Source organism: Budorcas taxicolor, chromosome 15 (genome assembly GCF_023091745.1).
Source record: "Budorcas taxicolor isolate Tak-1 chromosome 15, Takin1.1, whole genome shotgun sequence".
Classification (NCBI taxonomy): domain Eukaryota; kingdom Metazoa; phylum Chordata; class Mammalia; order Artiodactyla; family Bovidae; genus Budorcas; species Budorcas taxicolor.
This window is the reverse complement of record NC_068924.1, coordinates 35,825,597-35,845,351: the sequence shown is the minus strand read 5'-3', so window position 1 is coordinate 35,845,351 and position 19,755 is coordinate 35,825,597. Positions and strand designations below refer to the sequence as shown.

Genomic DNA, 19,755 nt, shown 5'->3' with positions numbered 1-19,755 from the left:
TCTGCTCTAGCAAAATCAACTTTTAACAATTTGAATAACACAATTTTCTTTTACCCAGGTATCCTTTTACTCAGGTTTGTATCTGAGGAATTTTTAAGTCAGTCCTTAAATTAGCCAATCCCTCAAAATCTCTATTTTTTTTATAATCATTTGGGTTTTGACACAGACATCTTATCTTTCTTCACTGGAAAGGGGTTCTCTATCAAATGCATAAGAGTAACTGATGGCAAAAAATAGATGTTAAAACCCACTAGGTTTGGTCTTATGCTATTCAGTAAGTTTCCTCACAGAGAATTTTGTAAAGTGACTTATATTTTATTGTTGCTTTAAGCATATTAAAATAGCTTTATAAATCCATACACACACACACAAAAATCTGCTGCACTCAGATTTGTTGCACTCAGATTGGGAGGTTAATATAATCAGGTTAATACGTTAAAAAGAACTTGACACAGAAATTATTAATGAGTAGAACAAGGTCACTACTTCTGAGGTGAGGTCACTTACAAAGAATGCACAAATGAAATTAAGGTTGACTTTTATTTACTTGACTATCTTCTTACATTGGATTCCTTTGGCAACATATCTTTAAACATTTAAAGCCCTGTTTACAAGGATGCTCTGAAAGAAGCTTCAAACCATTATGCCCCTAATTGAATTCCCCAGGAGTCCAGTAAACCCAGAGGAATAAAGAAAATCATAACATTTGCTAAATCATCTCAAAACATATTTCACTGCAAGGTTATGTGACCTCGTCTTTGAGGTTCAAAGATGAATGAGAAAATACTACTGAATGCTTCATTATTTAGACTGAAATCAAAAAAGAATTTTACCTATTAGTGGCAAGCTAATTAAATCAGTTCAGTTTGAACTTTTCTTCCAAGAGAAATCAGACAACAAACAATAATAGCATTTTATACTGTATGTGACCACTTTCCTAGAGTATAAAAGCTCTCAGGAAGAGAAATGTATCTTTAACCAAAGACAATTATTCACAGTAAAGATATGAGAGAGAGCTGACAAAATTTGTAGTCCCGAGGGAAAGTAGCATTTTATCTGTGAATACAGAACAAATTCAAGTGGAAGAAGAGAAAGTAAAGTTTCAAGCAATCAATTAGTTATTAACATGCCCCCTTCACAATTCTAATTTTACTTTAAAATACCTTTTATGATCTTTTTACTCATAGTTCCTTCATATGCTTCTGTGTTTGTTTTGACTGCTAAGCAAAAACATACGGATCTTAGCATTCACAAAAGAATGTTAAATCCCTGTCTACTTACCTGGTTTGTATGTTATTCCAGGGGGGAAGAGGAATCCCTGTTGGGCAGCAGCAGCTGCTGCCAGGGTCCGCTGGTCATGTGGAAAAATTGGGATCATGAGCGGAGGCATGTGACCCTGAACCTGCTAAACAGAAGAGAGCCTATGATCAGACACAGAGCAAATGCACGCCAAGAAGTATTTGTTTTTCACTCCTGGTGGTGTGCTGGTCCCCGAACAGCCACCCATTTCTAACCTCATTCCAAATCTGCTCCCAGAGAAAATTCATGCTAACTTTACCAAATCCCTTTCAGATTCCACTGGTATACCAACTATCTAACCTCCTTGTGAATTGGCCTCATCCCTGCTTCCACTAAATTATAGTGAATGGTTTTCTTTCATCTTGACTATTTTCTTTTCCTTCTTTTTTGAAAAACAAAAAGCCAGAAGAAATGTTTTATTCCCTCACCGTACAGTGTTGAAAGGTTTTGCCCTTTCATCAGCTTTGCATTCTGTGCTTTATTTTGAAAACTGTTACTAGTATCCTTGGTCAGAAAGTAATGTCTAATTGTTATATATTCCAAAAGCTGTAGCTCCCCAGTTTAGATATCTTATTTCAAAGCCTTGCTGCATTATGTCAAACATATAGCCCTTCAGATTTAAGGCTACTACCTTGGCTCCCAATTAAACTAATATTCTTTGCCATACACACCTCGATGTAACATATAAATTGCTTGTCTGGCTAAGCAGTTTTACAGCTTTATGCACTACCATGTAGCTGAGTAATTATGGAGTTGTATTCAGAGAGCATTTCATAATAAATCCTACTATATCAAATCTCATTTGACCTCAATAAATGTATCAAAGAGCACAAAAATGCAAAACAGAAAATCTTCACTCTATATCAGTATTTGTATTCCATATAAAGAAAATAAGAACTATGACAGAATCATGTCTGTGAAAATTACATTTTAATTTCCCAGCTCCCTCCTTTACTCTATGCATGCTGTCCTGATTCCAGAATAGCATCACAGGAAGGTTTTGTACTGGCTTTCAAGGCATGATTTTATAAATTAAACTATAGGACTTTTGTTACTTAAAGATCAAAACTAGGATGTACTAACAGCAATGATCTTTAAGTTCAAACAGGATCTTTACTCTCCTTACTAGTATAAAAAAGCTGCATTATATCCTGTTTAAGATACAAACCTTGACTAGTAGTCTACCAACCCCAAACCCTTCCCCCGTTTAAATTCCTAAATATTCTCTTTAGGCAAAATTCCATATACTGGCTGATGACCCTGTTTAAATACCACCAACTTGCCTTATCCTGTCCCTGTTCCCTTCACAGCCAGGGACAGACTGCAAAAATGCTCCTGTGCAGGTCTAAGAGGTTTCATTTACCAACAGTTTCTCTCTAGGGAAAGCCCTAAGATGTGGGTTAATAAAGGGCAAGAAAAAATAAACCCTTTACAGTATTTCTCTGAATTCATTTCTCAGGAAAATCAACTTATAATAAAAAGGTCTTTGTGCAATTACTACCTTGCCAGTGGGGCGTGAAAGAAACTAGCTTTGGGCAGCTTTTTCTTCCATTTTAGCTGAGGTAAGCCCAAGTTTTGTATGTTTGAGTACAAACTTAGCCTGCTTAAACAGGAGCTGATCCCCTGGTGCCTAGGTCTTGCCTTTAGCCCTGAAGAAAAGCACTAGGTTTGCTGTTCAATTCCAGCTTGCAAACATGAGATGTCAAAGATGACAGCACTGTTCTATGTCAGAAAATAAGACATGATATTTTTGTGGGTGACTGTTGTTTAGTATAAGAGTATATCAAAGGAAATCACTTCATTTAGCTTTATTTTTTTTAATAGTTTTTTATTTTTTTAATTTTAAAATCTTTAATTCTTTCATTTAGCTTTAGAAATGCTAAGACCATATACCCAGAACACAGCACAGATGCTTCACCTTCTAAAGGAAGGAAACAAAAAGTGTAGGAAACAAAAAGTCTAGGTATCAAATAAATTTTTTCTGTGTGTGCGCTCAGATGATTCAATGGACTGTAGCCCACCAGGCTCCTCTGTCCATGGGATTCTCCAGGCAAGAATACTGGAATGGGTTGCCATACCCTCCTCCAGGGAAGTGGTCAAGTAACGGCTGTATACTCATATGTCACAGATACTTTAAAGAACAGACATAACTTAAACTCTAACTAGATAATGACCTATGGTGCATTTTCAACTTTATAATTCTACGTTTGTTTAAAAGTCAACATTAGGAAGATAATGTAATATAGTCATTCCTCCATTCATTCAACACATTTATTCAGAATCTACTATGTCTACAAAGGCTTTATTGTCAAATGAATCTAAAGCTTAAATCTATAGTGTCATTTCCTTGGCAGTGTGATCTTGAACAGTTGCTCAGCCTTCCTGAGTCTATTTTCTCATGTAAAAACCAAAGCTAATGTGTACTAACTTAGCTGGTAGTTAGCAGTGTGGTTGTTGTGAGGATTAAATAAACAAGAAAAGTAATGCTTGTGGCATGGTGACTAGCCTTTAATAGGCACTCAGTAAATATTAGATTCTTAGTTTTTCTTATCCAATTTGCTATTCAGTACTAGAAATTTATCAGACTACTAAAGAACTAATACAAAAAACAGTGGATCTTAACCCATAACTCTACTTCAAATAAGAAAACAAGAGTCAAATAAATAATTCAGTTTGGCAGGAAGAGGCTTGTTTGTTTTTAGCAGACCCATGTCTCACAGAGCATTATCTTATCCTAAATATCCAGAACACGAAGGAAAAAAAAAAAAAAAAGGTGGGATTAAAAGGCTCATTTGAAGATGTAAATTGGGATCCTTAGTGTTATTCATTAAACAGCATCTGAAAAATAATTTTATTTTTACATTGGAGCCCAAGCTCTTCAGCTCTTAAACATAAGGGCATCAATGGCAATCAGGTATCAGACTTTAATTATTAAATCTTGATGTCTGAAGATATTTCCTTTGTAGCTAGCTATGTAACTGAGAGACTAAAGTTAACTAATTAAGGTCATTTTTAACATTAAAGAGCTGTAGGTTTTTCATACTAACATAAGCTGTAAGAACTTAGGGAAGTTCTTTTCTGTCCATCATCCTCTACATAACAGGATATTTTAGAAAGTTTCAATGCTGTGAGATAAGAAGCAGTTTCAATAAACTGAGAAATAAAGTAAATAAGGAGGGGGACAGAAGGTATTGTGAAAACAATGATAATGATGGAACCAAAGAGTTGAAGTGAAGCTTAGAGTTTATCTAACCTAGTAGTTCTCGAAGTGTGGTACCCAACCAGCAGCATCAGCAATACCTGAGAGCCTTTAAAAAAAGCAAATTATCAGACTCCAGCCCAGACCTATGAAACAGAAACTCTGGGGGTTGGGGCCAACAGTCTAGAATGTAGACTAAAATTAATCCAGAGAGGAGATTCTCAAACTTTTGTGGACTTTGGAATCATCTGGAGGGCTTGTTCAAACAAAAATTATTTGACCCCATTCTCAGAAATAAGTAGATCTGAGGTGGGAACCTGAGTATACTTGTTCTAACAAGTTCCTAAGTGAAGCTAGTTAGTGCCCTTGGTTCAAGGACCATTCTTTGAGAGTCACTAATCCAATTCAAATCTCACAATTTACACCTAGGGAACCAGGTGGCTTGAGAAGGTTAAACTGAGGTCACACTGCCTGCAACAGACCTGGATCTGGAGTCCAGAACTTCTGCACCCTGTTCAGCGCTTTTTCCATTACATCGCATGGACTTCAGGAAAAGAAAAGTGAGAAATCATACATGTACGTTCTCTGCACAGAGAAAATCTGAAGGGCTGCAACTGAAAATAATTTCATGTTTCAGAGATATGTCTCTGAAATATTCATACTATGGAGTATAGATACTATGTTGTTCAGTTTCAGTCTGTTTCTTCTCTCTCATTTTGTACCTACACATTGATCTCAAATTTGTCATCAATTCCATTTAATTCGTTAGCAATAATCATTTAGATCCAAATGATAAAATTGAGCTTATTTTAAGTAAAATAATGATGTGCAAATTCAAAATGCCTTCATTAAATATCAGCCAAAATACCCAGGAGCCAGTTAGAACACAGGCTGAGAAACGATGAAAAGCTCCCTCTTATATCTCTAATCATAGAAACCATCAGCATCATCACAGCAACTAATATTTTCCAGTTTTTCCTATATGTCAAGCATATGGGAAAGTGATTTAAATGCTCCATCTCATTTAATTCTCAAAGTTTTATCAGGTACCTACTGTTACTGTCCTCATTTATTTAAGGAGAAAGACAAAACAATGAGAAATTAGGTAACATGGTCACTTAAAAAGTGATGGAGCCAAGATTCAAGGCCAGGGGTGTAAGGCTCAAAGCCTATACTTTCAAGTACTATTTTAAGCATAAAGTCACCTTTTGCTAAATATAATTGTGAATTTACATGCAGTTATAATAAATAATACAAAAGATCCCATGTATACTTTACTCAGTTTCTCCCAGTGAAGAAATTTGAAAAATTATAGAACAATATCACAACCAGGACACTGACATTGACACAATCCAACAGCCTTACTCAGATTTCACCAATGGGATACCATTTTTTAAAAATTATGTGTCATAAAAGGTAGCACAGGTAATTAAAGTTCTATGAATACTTCCAACTACCACCTTTCATACAAAGTTCACCAGTATGACCTAGTGCAAATAAAGTGAGTGGAAATCATGAATTAAAGCAATAATTTCCTCTTTCAGAACTCTCCATTTATTTTACTTACTAGAAGATTATTGGTTGGAGGTGGGACAAAAATGGAAAGCAAGAACAAGGTGGGTGGAGGGGGGTAAGGAAAGAGGATTTGGTGGCCATACAAGCGCATCACATAAACATCTAAACTATTTTTCTTCTATGGAAGTTGTGAATTAAGTTTACTGCACTGCATATCAGTGCCTAAGGAAGATAAAGAATTTTGATAAAAGAGAAAAGTCCCATCCTGCTCTGAAGAACGTAAGCCTGCCTTTCCTTTATCTTCCCATCATCTTATTTTCCCATTTGGTAACATGCCAGGAAAGGCAGTCACATTGTAAACAGCAAGTTCCAAAAATATTTTACTAAAGAATAAGAAATAATAGAATTCCATCAAAGAGTGACCAGTCTCCACATGTCTTTCTCAAGAAGTTATCAAAATTTCAAATAGCATCTTTTTTTCTTGAAAGTGTAGTTTTCCCTTAGCCCAAATTCAGATTCTTTAATTATCCCATGTGTTGTGCTATGCTTAGTTGCTCAGTCATGTCCAACTCCTTGTGATCCCGAGAACTGTAGCCAATCAGGCTCCTCTGTCCATGGGATTTTTCAGGCAAGAATAGTGGAGAGGTTGCCATTTCCTTCTTCAGGGGATCTTCCTGACCCAGGGATCGAACTTGGGTTTCCTGTGTATCCTGCACTGCAGGTGGATTCTTTACCTGCTGAGCCATAATTATCCCATGTGTATATGTTAGTTGCTCAGTCATGTCCGATGCTTTGAGACACAGTGGGCTGTAGCCTGCCAGGCTCCTTTGTCAGTGGAATTCTCCAGGCAAGAATACTGGAGTGGGTTGCCATTGCCTTCCCCAGGGGACCTTCCAGACTCAGGGATTAAACTCAAGTCTCCCGCATTGTAGGCAGATTCTTTACCATCCGAGCTACTAGGGAAGACCCTCAATCATCCCATAAATTCAGTTCATTTCAGTCGCTCAGTCGTGTCCGCCTCTTTGCGACCCCATGAATCGCAGCACGCCAGGCCTCCCTGTCCATCACCAATTCCCGGAGTTCACCCAAACTCACGTCCATCGAGTCAGTGATGCCATCCAGCCATCTCATCCTCTGTTGTCCCCTTCTCCTCCTGCCCCCAATCCCTCCCAGCATCAGAGTCTTTTCCAATGAGTCAACTCTTCGCGTGAGGTAGCCAAAGTACTGGAGTTTCAGCTTTAGCATCATTCCTTCCAAAGAACACTCAGGACTGATCACCTTTAGAATGCACTGGTTGGATCTCCTTGCAGTCCAAGGGACTCTCAAGAGTCTTCTCCAACACCACAGTTCAAAAGCATCAATTCTTTGGTGTTCAGCTTTCTTCACAGTCCAACTCTCACATCCATACATGACCAGTGGAAAAACCATAACCTTGACTAGACGGACCTTTGTTGGCAAAGTAATGTCTCTGCTTTTCAATATGCTGTCTAGGTTGGTCATAACTTTTCTTCCAAGGAGTAAGCGTCTTTTAGTTTCATGGCTGCAGTCACCATCTGCAGTGATTTTGGAGCCCAAAAATATAAAGTCTGACACTGTTTCCACTGTTTTTCCATCTATTTCCCATGAAGTGACGGGACCAGACGCCATGCTCTTCGTTTTCTGAATGTTGAGCGTTAAACCAACTTTTTCACTCTCCTCTTTCACTTTCATCAAGAGGCTTTTGAGTTCCTCTTCACTTTCTGCCATAAGGGTGGTGTCATCTGCATATCTGAGGTTACTGACATTTCTCCCGGCAATCTTGATTCCAGCTTGTGCTTCTTCCAGTCCAGTGTTTGTCATGATGTACTCTGCATAGAAGTTAAATAAGCAGGGTGACAATATACAGCCTTGACGTACTCCTTTTCCTATTTGGAACCAGTCTGTTGTTCCATGTCCAGTTCTAACTGTTGCATATAGGTTTCTCAAGAGGCAGGGTCAGGTGGTCTGGTATTCCCATCTCTTTCAGAATTTTCCACAGTTTATTGTGATCCACACAGTCAAAGGCTTTGGCATAGTCAATAAAGCAGAAATAGATGTGTTTTTTTTGGAACGCTCTTGCTTTTTCCATGATCCAGTGGATGTTGGCAATTTGATCTCTGGTTCCTTTGCCTTTTCTAAAACCAGCTTGAACATCTGGAAGTTCATGGTTCACGTATTGCTGAAGCCTGGCTTGGAGAATTTTGAGCATTACTTTACTAGCGTGTGAGATGAGTTCAGAAGAACTGTACAAAAAAGATCTTCATGACCAAGATAATCACAATGGTATGATCACTCAACTAGAGCCAGACATCCTGTAATGTGAAGTCAAGTGGGCCTTAGAAAGCATCAGTACGAACAAAGCTAGTGGAGGTGATGGAATTCCAGTTGAGCTGTTTCAAATCCTGAAAGATGATGCTGTGAAAGTGTTGCACTCAATATGCCAGCAAATTTGGAAAACTCAGCAGTGGCCACAGGACTGGAAAAGGTCAGTTTTCATTCTAATCCCAAAGAAAGGCAATGTCCAAGAATGTTCAATTATCCCGTAAGTAGGAGTAAAACTGATTTTGTTAATACAAAGAGTAAAACTTAATGTAACCAAAAATAATCTCTGAGCATAAAAGTGCATTATTTTTTATTGCTTTGGAAGGCAGCACTAACTGGGTACGTAACTGGAATGACTAATGAGAATCCAGGAACCCTGTCATAGGTGGAAGCTAGTCAGTGCATCAGGAAAGAAGCAAACTGTATCCCTTAAAGCATAACTGCCCATTAATTCTAAACTTCCACAATCCCAGACCAAAGCGTTTCCCTTTTGCAGAGGGTGAAGAACACATTCTTGATCAAATAGGCTACATGCCCAGAAATTTTAATTGCTAGGGTGTAACTCACATCTTTTAGACAATCGAGACAGCAGCAGATGCACGTGAAACACTTAGGTTCTGTCTCTTTCTATTCGTAAAACAGCATTGTTGCATCAACACTTATGCCCTTTGTTTTCTCTGTGCTAAGTTGATGATGCCATTTTTTGCCATCTGCCCCAGAGCTTCATTAAAGATACATGAATGGGCTAACTGGCCTGATATCTTGTGAGGAACAGGTGCTATTGTTTGTCCCTGAAGACTTGCACTAAAGATATGACTCAGAATACTTGAGAAAGAGCATCTGCAGCAGTCAGTCAGAAAGCAACTTGGCAGAGACCTGGCTACGTGCTAATATGCAAACAGAGTGACACTCAGGGGGGCTCATTTTCTTTCATGAGGATTATTTAACTTTTCTTAGTGACAGGAAATAAGTATTTGTATTGAAAATCATAAACAATATTAATGTCTATTACCTAGTTAAAGACAGTGAGCAAGTGAAGATCTTTTTAATGTCTTATTTCTAGAAATTCATTCCTCCTATGATTTAATTGGAGAAGGCTTCCTTAATCTGTTGGAAGGAATGTTTCCAATGTTTGTAAATCATGAAGGAGGGAGGGGAAGACAGAGACAAAAAATACAAGAGAGAAAGAGCAATCAGAGGGAGAGGCAGGGCATAAAGAAAGACAGAAAGGGGTGGGGCTAGGGGTGGGGGTGAGGTGGGGGTGGAACTTCCTTAAAGGCCATATTCTTTATTGCAAAGAGTAGCTGAGTTATTTGCATAAAGTGTTACCATTATAAAAGCTGTACAGTCTAGAGTGAAAGAAATAAAGTCCCCAGAACCTTACATGAAAAGCCTTCAAGGCATGGAGGTATCTTCTTACTGCCAAAAAATGCATGCCAAATCTCAGCTATTTCTGGAGAGTTAGGAGGGAAAGGGTCTCATTTGATAGGATAAATAATGCTTTAAAACAAACGCTTTAGTTGCAAAACATTTTTTTTGGTCTAAATTTTTAAGATTCTGTTTTTCCCTGACTTGAAAAGCATAAAGCAGTGAAAAGCATAAAGCGGTAGTCAACATATTGACTACAGTTTGAAGTATCCAGAGGAGCCTTGTATACAGCCTACCTGCCTATTCTCTAATTGTTTCAATTCATTAATCATCTCTCGCCAAGTAAATTGAGGGTCTTGAATAGCCTGTGACACTTATATTGCTCTATGCTCCATTGACTTATCACAGGGCTAAGGACATACATAGTAGGCATTTTGTGCCAACTAATAAACAGGAGAATCATCGAGGACCCAAGAACTTGTTTTCTGAGCACTAATTTCCATAGGGTAATATTATTGTTAATATAACTGCAAAAAAGTATAGAGCTGTAGCTGTTCTCATTGTAGAAGAAGATTTAAGAATGATGTTTAAATAAATTTTGATATCATTTTGTCTGCTTTTCATTTGTCTTATTTAGCAAATCTCTGGCTGGTACCACTAATGGTGGATTGCAAATCCTTGCTTATAGAGAATCCAACTAGCTCTAGCAGGAGAATAATCAAACTGATATTTTATCAGGAGCAATTACGAGACACAAATTTTCTGAATCTTTAAGAACACAGAGTCCAATCTTCCTAGATGTTTCCCACCAACATCCAATGGATAATAACTGTACAAATAATATAAGAAAAAGATTCTGCTTTGTTTATTTGTTTGTTGAAGGCAAGACATTTTATCTCTCTCAAACTCCCACAAGGATAACATGCAAAACACTTTGTTACCATTCATCTTTCATACAATGCAATTTATTTTCCTGGAATTTTGATGACTACTGTCACCAATCTTTTCAAAATCTTCACTAAAGGGCCAGGAAAATTCCTAGAAAGGTAGAATAAACTAAAGATATTGCAGTTTATGGGCATCCTTTTCAAAAACAGCTTTAGTCTTTCAAAGTCGTGTCTTTGAAGATTAATGAATAGCTAACCTTTTCTTTATGTATATTATATTTAAAAAGTTAATTTCAAGGAAAAGAACAGAAAATAGCTTCACTAATTTACTTGTCTTTACTAATTTACACTAGTAAATATATCTAATAAAACATCTGAAATATTCATAGGAAAAATGGAGATGATACATATCATCCCCATCTTCACTACCAAGAATAAGGCATGCAAACAAAGCAACTCTTTTTATAGGTGGGTCTTTAAAGACAGCTATTTCAAATCCACTCCACGGTTTAGTACTTTCCAGCTCCCTTTCTTGATTACAAAGGAGGAGAATGATCTTTGAGAGTAACAGTACAATGGCTCCATTTATCAGATCAATAGCACATATTTTAAAAATCTTCTTTAGGTGTATATTCAGAGAAATGTTAATAGCCCTGAAAGGGCCAATTCTTTGCATGTCCTTTGTGTTAACATCTTTTTATATTTTCAGCATACTGTATACAGTTTGCTCTATTTGTATTTTTGAAAATGGGCAAGTATCTCATTAATCTACCAGGATCATCAGTAGTCAAACATCATTACTTTATTTCTTATTCATTTGTACATGTTCTGTTTAAATAATGAATTTTCAATGAAAACAACATGGATGTGGTACTGATGTAATCATGATTTTTAGCATTTCTTACTTATATGTCCCTTTACTTCCTGAAATAAAGAGTTCCACGTGTATAAAATGAACTCTTGGGCCCCTAAGAGACATGTTACTCTGTAAAGTCAGTAGTGCCTGTCTTCATTGAACTATTCCACAGCTTTTACTGAGCACCTAGCACTGTCAATCCTAAAGGAAATCAGTCCTGAATATTCATTGGAAGGACTGATGCGGAAGCTGAAGCTCCAATACTTTGGCCACCTGATGCAAAGAACTGACTCATTGGAAAAGACCCTGATGCTCGGAAAGACTGAAGACGGGAGGAGAAGGGGACAACAGAGGATGAGATGGTTGGACGGCATCACTGATGCGATGGACATGAGTGTGAGCAGGTTCCGGGAATTGGTGATGGACAGGAAAGCCTGGCGTGCTGCAGTCCATGGGGTCACAAAGTCGGACACGACTGAGCGACTGAACTGAACTGAGCACTATCTGCCTAGTACTGTGCTGAGGACTAGGAATAAAAAGATGCCTTAGAGAAGCCCATAGCTTTATCAGGTAGAAATGTTAAGTTTGCTTTCACTTATGCAGTAGTATACATCATCCAATTTGTCAGCTTACTTTGGAAAGTGGTCAACAGAGAAAGATTTGTTTAAAAAGAAAAATAAATTACAACAAAAATTCCATCACATATCTTTCCATAGTCTTCCTATAGTTTCAAACCAAAAAAAATTTTGAGAGTATTTATGAGGACAAAAGTCAGATTACTTTATAAAATGGATGACAAATGTTAATTAAATGTGTTTAAATTATCTTACTATGTTTTAAGAAACTCTCACCAGGAGGGAAGTAGAATGTCCTGGCCATAAAGAAATTAATAAAACATGTTATGCAAAAGTAAAATTTATGATTCATTTGGAATTAGATATGTACCACCTTTTCAATCCATACAAATGCATAATCTTGTCAATTAAATATTATTGTTAAGGTCTAGTAGTATGTTAAAATCACTTTAAAGTGCAACTAAGGAAAATTCATGTGTGTTTATTACTCCTTAAGGATCTATTAGTGGGTATTTTATTCAGATTCGTGCTGTAAAATCTGCATAAACTCAGCATATTGTTATCCCCATGTGTGCATTTGTTTGGTTAAAGCAGAACAGCAAATCTCAATTTTTGCAACTTCTGGAAAAGTCAAGAGAACTAAAACAGTCTTAATTTTAATCAGATACAAACAGTTATCACTACAGAAGTGAAGAGTTGACTATTATGCAAACAGTCACAGTTAGTGGTCACCAGGCCATCACAGAAGACTGAGCTAGTCAATTACTTTAGATATTTCCAAAGACTAGTGAAGACGAATGTTTCTTATTCCACCCTGTCTATTTCCACAGAAATATGAAACGTATTAGAGACTAATGATTGTTGTTCTCAAATGGAAACCCCATTAAATATACAATGATCAAAGTGTTTTGCCAAGATGGAAATTAATTTTTTAATTTTGTATAAGTGCCACATAAATATAGTAACATTGTGAAGAATGTGGCATTCCTTTGTTTGTAACAACCAAATTCAGACATAAACATTTCATAAACTTTTGACCTGTAATGAAGGCAATCTGGCTTTTACCCCTGAAGTATTTTATGCAGCCTTACTCTGTTAGCAATGACCAGAGTTCAATTATTAAATTCCTCCTCCAGAAATGCAGGTTTACATCTTAAACTACAGTTTTTGTTAAAATATGCACAAGTAACCTAAAGGAAGGGACTTTGCATCTTAGTAAAACTCCTTGTCTTGTACAGAGTAAGGATTCAACAAATGTTTATAATACAAATGCATTAAAAAAAACTTTCATTCTGTTATTTAAAAAATAAGCTACAATACTTTTGATAATTTTTAAATCTTCTGAACCAATTTAAAGTCCTTTTATCCTTTGCAGTCCTCAAATCAAGGCAATAGGAATATACCTCTGCTTCAAACATACTTCATTGCAGTGATCTTTTCTTTTGGTATGCCACAGTCTGACTTTGAAGTCCACTTGTTGGTAAGAAAAATATAAAAATTGATTTGGTTCATTTATTTGAACATATTTTTAATGGCTGAGCTCTCCTAATAGATCTGTTGAAATTCTTCTATAGTATAATTTAGAGATGCCTCTAAACTTCTCTAATAATTTCATCATCATCAATTTTCTGACAAATGATAAACTGTTCTCATCAGAAGAGCCAGGGATACAGTTTTTCAAAATATTAAAAAAGTTTGTTTTATCACAGTAGACTGGTTACGCAATACAGAACAAATGACAGAAAAACATTTAAGCAACACCTAACAAGGAGAGCAGAAACAGTTTCATCTTAAGCTAGGAGGACTGAGAAACATAAACTCTGAACAGAACATAAATAAGATGTCTAAGCTATTGACAGCTGGGTCCCAGTCACGGCAAGATAATCCTCCCTGGACATACCAGTGAAAGACCATGTGTTCATGGAGGCCTGTAGAGGTTCATAGACCAAGGAGGCCTATATGTGTTCAGGGGTGCAGAGAGGTAAAGTAAAGGGAACTTTATAAGAAATAAACACTGAGTAAAGGCATAAACAGGATTCCTTAGTGGCTCAGGCAATAAGGAATCTTCCTACAACGCTAGAGACGCGGGTTTGATCCCTGGGTCTGGAAGATCTCCTGGAGAAGAGAATGGCTACACACTCCAATATTCTTGCCTGGAGAATTCCATGGACAGAGGAGCCTGGCAGGCTAAATGGGGTGGCAAAGAGTTGGACATGACTGAGCAACTAACACATTTTTTTCAAAGGCATAAATAGTGACCATAGCCACAAATCAAACAGCCTTCAGGTTTTGGTGGCTCACATGGTTAAGTATCTGCCTACAATGCAGGAGACCCGGGTTCAATCCCTGGGTTGGGAAGATCTCCCGGAGAAGGAAATGGCAACCCACTCCAGTATTCTTGCCTGGAAAATCCCATGGACAGAAGAGCCTGGTAAGCTATAGTCCATGGGGTCGCAAAGAGTCAGATATGGCTGAGCAACTTCACTTTCACTTTCAGGCCTTTTTAAAGCAAAAAGTTAAAGACATGCAACTGTAATTCATTTTGTAATGTAACCTACAACTCCTGTCCCACTCTCAGCATGTACACTTACACACATACACACACTCATCCACATACACTCACACACACTTCTACACCTGCTACCCCAACTAGATGTACAAGTACACAACACTGAAGCCAATATAAGGACAAGCTAACAAGCTGTTTCAAAAGGAGCAGTTTTCTTTATTTTTGTATTTTATTTAGTACTATGTTTATATTCGGAGAAGGCAATGGCACCCCACTCCAATACTCTTGCCTGGAAAATCCCACGGACCCACGGACGGAGGAGCCTGGTGGGCTGCAGTCCATGGGGTCACTAAGAGTCGGAGGTGACTGAGCAACTTCACTTTCACTTTTCACTTGCATGCATTGGAGAAGGAAATGGCAACCCACTCAAGGATTCTTGTCTGGCGAATCCCAGGGACTGGGGATAACTTATATATTAAATAACTTATTAAATAACTTATATACAATAAAGAAATGTTCCTATTAAAGAAAATAACATCCAAGTTCCTTAGCCTGAGCTGGCATTGAAATCACCACAGAACATATTCTTAACATACCTTTCAAATCTCTTTCTTACTATCATTTCCCCTTTCCCCTCTTGCTTTCAGTAGCTTCTAAGTTTCTGTGCATGACGTTTTTTTTTTCACTTATGTAGAATGACCTTTCCTTTCCCCTTTGTTGTCCCAAATCTGACCTACCCTTTGAAGTTCAGCTCAAACTCCTCTATGAAAATTCCCTAAGTATAAATTTATTTTCCTCTGTCAACGTTACATTGCATACATTGTGCTGAATTACTTAGTGGTTTTCAGTTATTTTACACCATTTTAGGCACTGGGGACCCACAGGTAGACAAAATTCCTTCCCTACCACTATCTCCTAGGAAAGACAGACAATATACAAATGGATGTAATATGTATATATGTGTGTGTATACACACACCCATGACAAAATATATATTAAATACAACAAATGCCAGTTGAAAATAGATGCTATGAAGAAAATAGAGTAAGATAATGCGATAGAGTTTGAGGGGCAGAGGGTGAGTAGCAGGAGGTAGTCAGTAGGCAGTAGTGAGGACTGTTTTGGATAGGGGCGGTCAAGAAATGTTTCTCTGAGGAAACGGTATAGCATAGGGTTAAATGACCTAAAGTTGCATGAGGCCTGATTTAGGTTTATAAAAATGACTCCGGTTGCTGTGAGAAAAATTGACTCAGAATGAAAGCAGAGAGACCAACAGTCCAAAAACGGGGATAACAGTAAGCTTTTCCCATCTTATATATCCTCTCTGCTCAAGCAGAAGGAAGATATCTTGCAGATAAATTTGTAGCATGCTACTAGCACACCGCCTCCAAATATGAAAGGCAAAGAGTCATTATCTAACTGACTGATTAACTGATTGGCTAAAACAGACCTTTCCTGTGATTTCATGGGACAAGAAGCATTATCACTTACCAACACTTGCACCTTTTTATGCTGGTAGGAGAGAAGAGTATAAGGAATTAAAATCTAAGTGGCTACTGCTGAATCTGTAATTACGATTGCAATTCTTTTCCCCAAATATTATGTCTGAATAAAGTTTTTAAGCAGTCAAGAAATTTACTGACAAAACTAAAAATATAAATTCTTAATTCAGTCTCTGTGTGGGAGAAGTAGGAATATTTAAAATGAGATTTAAGCTACCTGTCAACTTTCCTATGAGAAAAAAAAATCAATTGTTAGTAAAGATCAGAAGAGTAGAAAATTTAATATATGCAAACTGGCTCAAAACACAGGTTAAATTAAACTTCTTTTGCTTTTTTTATTGGTAGTTGAGATTAATGTGATATTTGCCAAATGAAATGGAATTTACAATACAGAGTCAGATGCTGCAGCAATTCACCTCAAATCATATTCCTTGCTGTTATAAAGAACAATAGGCCAATAGCATAATTTAAGAGTGATTAATAATAACTCATGCAATCACAGCTGAAAAGGAATAGAAAAATTCACACCCAAAATGAAACAAAATAGTCCACTCAGGTCAATAAAAAAACAAACAAAAATAACCAGAATTCAAAATGGAAAATGAACATACCAAATTTTCCACACATTCTTAAAGAAATACTACTAAGAAATTCTCATACTTCTTTGTCTTTGATTTTATATATAAAATTTTTATTTCACTCCATCTGAGACACAGTATTATATGGCCCTTGACAACAATTTTTAATGTTGGGCAAAAAAATAGATACAGGAGCATTGTATACATTAGATTTAAAGATAGATACAGTATAAAATCTTGGGCTTCCCAGCTGTGGCTAATGGTAAAGAATCCACTTGCCAGTGCAGGAGACATAAGAGACACAGGTTCAATTGCTCCTCCTCCAGGAGTTCAGGCCATGGCAACCCACTCTAGCATTCTTGCCTGGAGAATCCCATGGACAGAGGAGCCTGGAGGGCTACGGTCCATGGGGTTGCTAAGAGTCGGACTTGACTGAAGCAACTTAGCACACATGCACAATATAAAATCTTAGCCAGTCTTCTGTACCATGAAAAACACCAAAGTAGTATTAAGACAGGTTTGCCCTAACCACAAGATATTAAGAAAAGAAAAAGGGGGAAGAGAAAAGGAAAGCAAAGGGAAGGGAAAGAAATGAGAGGAAAGAAAAGGAATGAGAGGAAAGAAAAGAAAAATAAGAAAGAAAGCAAAGAAGGAAGAGAAGAAGGGAAGAATCAAGCAAACAACAACCAAGCAAGAATCCTGTGGGCTTTAAAAAAATTAGTACTGTCTTTTATATCCACAATTTTGACCTGATTACTCTGTTCCTTGCATATCACAAATGAAAACTTCCAACCCCCATGTTATAGGTACCTTACAAAAACTTGGTGAAGATCAAATGTTGTAAATAAAAAACTCTTCAAAGTGAAAGCTGCTATAAAATTTTTAATTGAAATGTAATTATAAAAATTAATTAAACTAAGACATATATATTCATCTTTAAACCTGAGAACTCATTAACTAAATTGAAGTTTAAGCTGCAAATTGAGAAACTGTGCATTTAGGTTGCTGGCCAAGTTCTTATATATACAAGGACCAATCCATGAATCCCTACTATCAGTCATTCATGACTTGGGAGACATGGGACTCAGAATAATATTATAATTTAATTGAATGTAGAGATAGACATTTTCTTCACATCAACTTGACTAGTTTTAAGATAGTTCAACTTAACTTTATAAATTTCTATGAGTAAGAAAGTGAAACAAAGAGAGAAACGGAACCCCGGGCATTCCCCTCTGACAAAAAAAGAAAAACAAACATGCCTTATGATATATGAGTCACATGATAAAGTATCTATCCATAGATTTAATTTTTGACTTTACTTCATTTCCATGGACAGAGAAGCCTGGCAGTCTATACAGTCCATGGAATCGCAAAGAGTCGGACAAGACTGGGCAACTAACACACACACAGAGCTTGCATTAAAATTTGAATTCCTAAAAATGTCATTAGAAATTGTAAGCAGGCATTATCATGTCCACAACAATCTAGAATAATGGTGATCAAAGCTACAGACACTTATTTTTAGCTCCACTTGACAATTTCCAAATATTAATGACACAAAGCTCAGCTTTGAGTCTCTAATTCTTCTTAATTTACCAATATAAAAGGTCAGGTTAGCTCCTTTAAAACTGTACTATGATTGTAGTTTCCATGGTAGAACATGGAGTTGAATCTACATAGAAATGATCAGCCAGTAACAATAGATCTTTGTCCAGCTGTGACTACTTCCCTTCTCTACAACCAGTCCTTATCTGGCTCAGGAAATGCCTGTTTTAACTGACAGGTAGGAGATTAAATCTACAGCTGCTGAAACACAATCTCAGCTCTGTTAGATAGGCTTTCATTGAAAAGCACTACAAACACATAATTTGTTTATGTTGTACCAGCAATCTCTGACAAAGCAGACTGTCTAGCTGAGACAAATGTGGTTAAACCCATTTATTGTATTATTTCTGCTACACAGAACAAGCTCTTAAAACACAGAAACTAGACGAGCCACAAAGCTCTAGCTGTCTAAAGAAATCAAGAATAGATGACTTCTTGTTACACTAGCCCTTTTTACACAGAAACCATGTTCTCCCCTGGAAAACATCTATTCCAATTTCTCTTTTAAGTGGGTGGTTCAATTATGTTTATGTTTTCAGTTTTTAAAGTTTCTTTTGTTGCTTCCAGCATAAACAGGCATAAAATCACCTACCCACTGAACGTCGCTAGATTTAAGAACATGATGAATATTTACAGCAAGTGCTATCACCCTTCAAACAAACCCATACTGATAAATTCTAATGACAATTGACCCTTTTTCCATATTTATTGCAAATTCTGACAATGTTATTTGATGTCTTTATTTCACTTGATGTAAAAATAGTTCTGCAACTTATAAAGATATAAATAAGTTTCTTTAAAATTAAGTAGTTATACATAGAAATACCTAATTTTATAAAATAAATGTCAAGGTGGTAGGTTTTAACAAAAACAGCAACAATAATATCTGATAGCTATGTGACTATAAATTATTTTTTCCAAATTCATAAGAAGTAGAAATCATTTTTTTAAATTTTATATCTAAAATTTATTCTTTAGGTATACTCACTCAACTTTAGCTAGCACTCTGAGTATATAACATGAAGTGCAAAATAGTACAACTAATGATTAAAGCCTATATCTACCTTCACTAAATCCTAAAAATTATAATCAATGATAATGATACAACAGATGGTATACAATATGGTTTAAAAATAAGAAAACAGATGCTATAACTCAAACTTGTCAAAAAATTTTAGAAAGAATTGCATAATAAACATAAAAATTGTAAAACTATATTTGAAACATGGCCAAAAGGATTATGGCTAGTCACTCTCAAACATGTCACCATTCTCTAAAATCTTATTTTATTTTTCTTTAATCATCCTCATAAAACAGGGAAGTGAGAAAATAATCTTTCAAGTTGGAACATATGGACCACTTGGAAGTCTGTTAGTCTTAAAATACAGAAAGTATGCAATAAACTAGCTGAATCCATGGGGTCTCCCTCAAACAGCATGGATAATGAGGGGAATCCATAACAGACATAAACAAACCCAGAAAGATGTCTAGACCCCACATCATTATGTATGATATATGC

The 19,755-nt window shown here is 36.6% G+C and overlaps 1 protein-coding gene across 3 annotated transcripts in view; it reads right to left on the bottom strand.

The window, feature by feature from the left end:
• SOX6 (SRY-box transcription factor 6) overlaps nt 1–19,755 on the bottom strand; it is a 708,935-nt gene that overhangs the window by 136,902 nt on the left and 552,278 nt on the right. For 2 of the 3 annotated variants that reach the window (XM_052652398.1, XM_052652399.1), the window contains exon 8: nt 1,282–1,402. In XM_052652398.1, coding sequence (XP_052508358.1) covers nt 1,282–1,402 — 121 coding nt within the window. Of the gene's footprint in view, nt 1–1,281; nt 1,406–19,755 lie in introns of all 3 variants that reach the window. The other variant, XM_052652397.1, reaches the window with a different exon arrangement.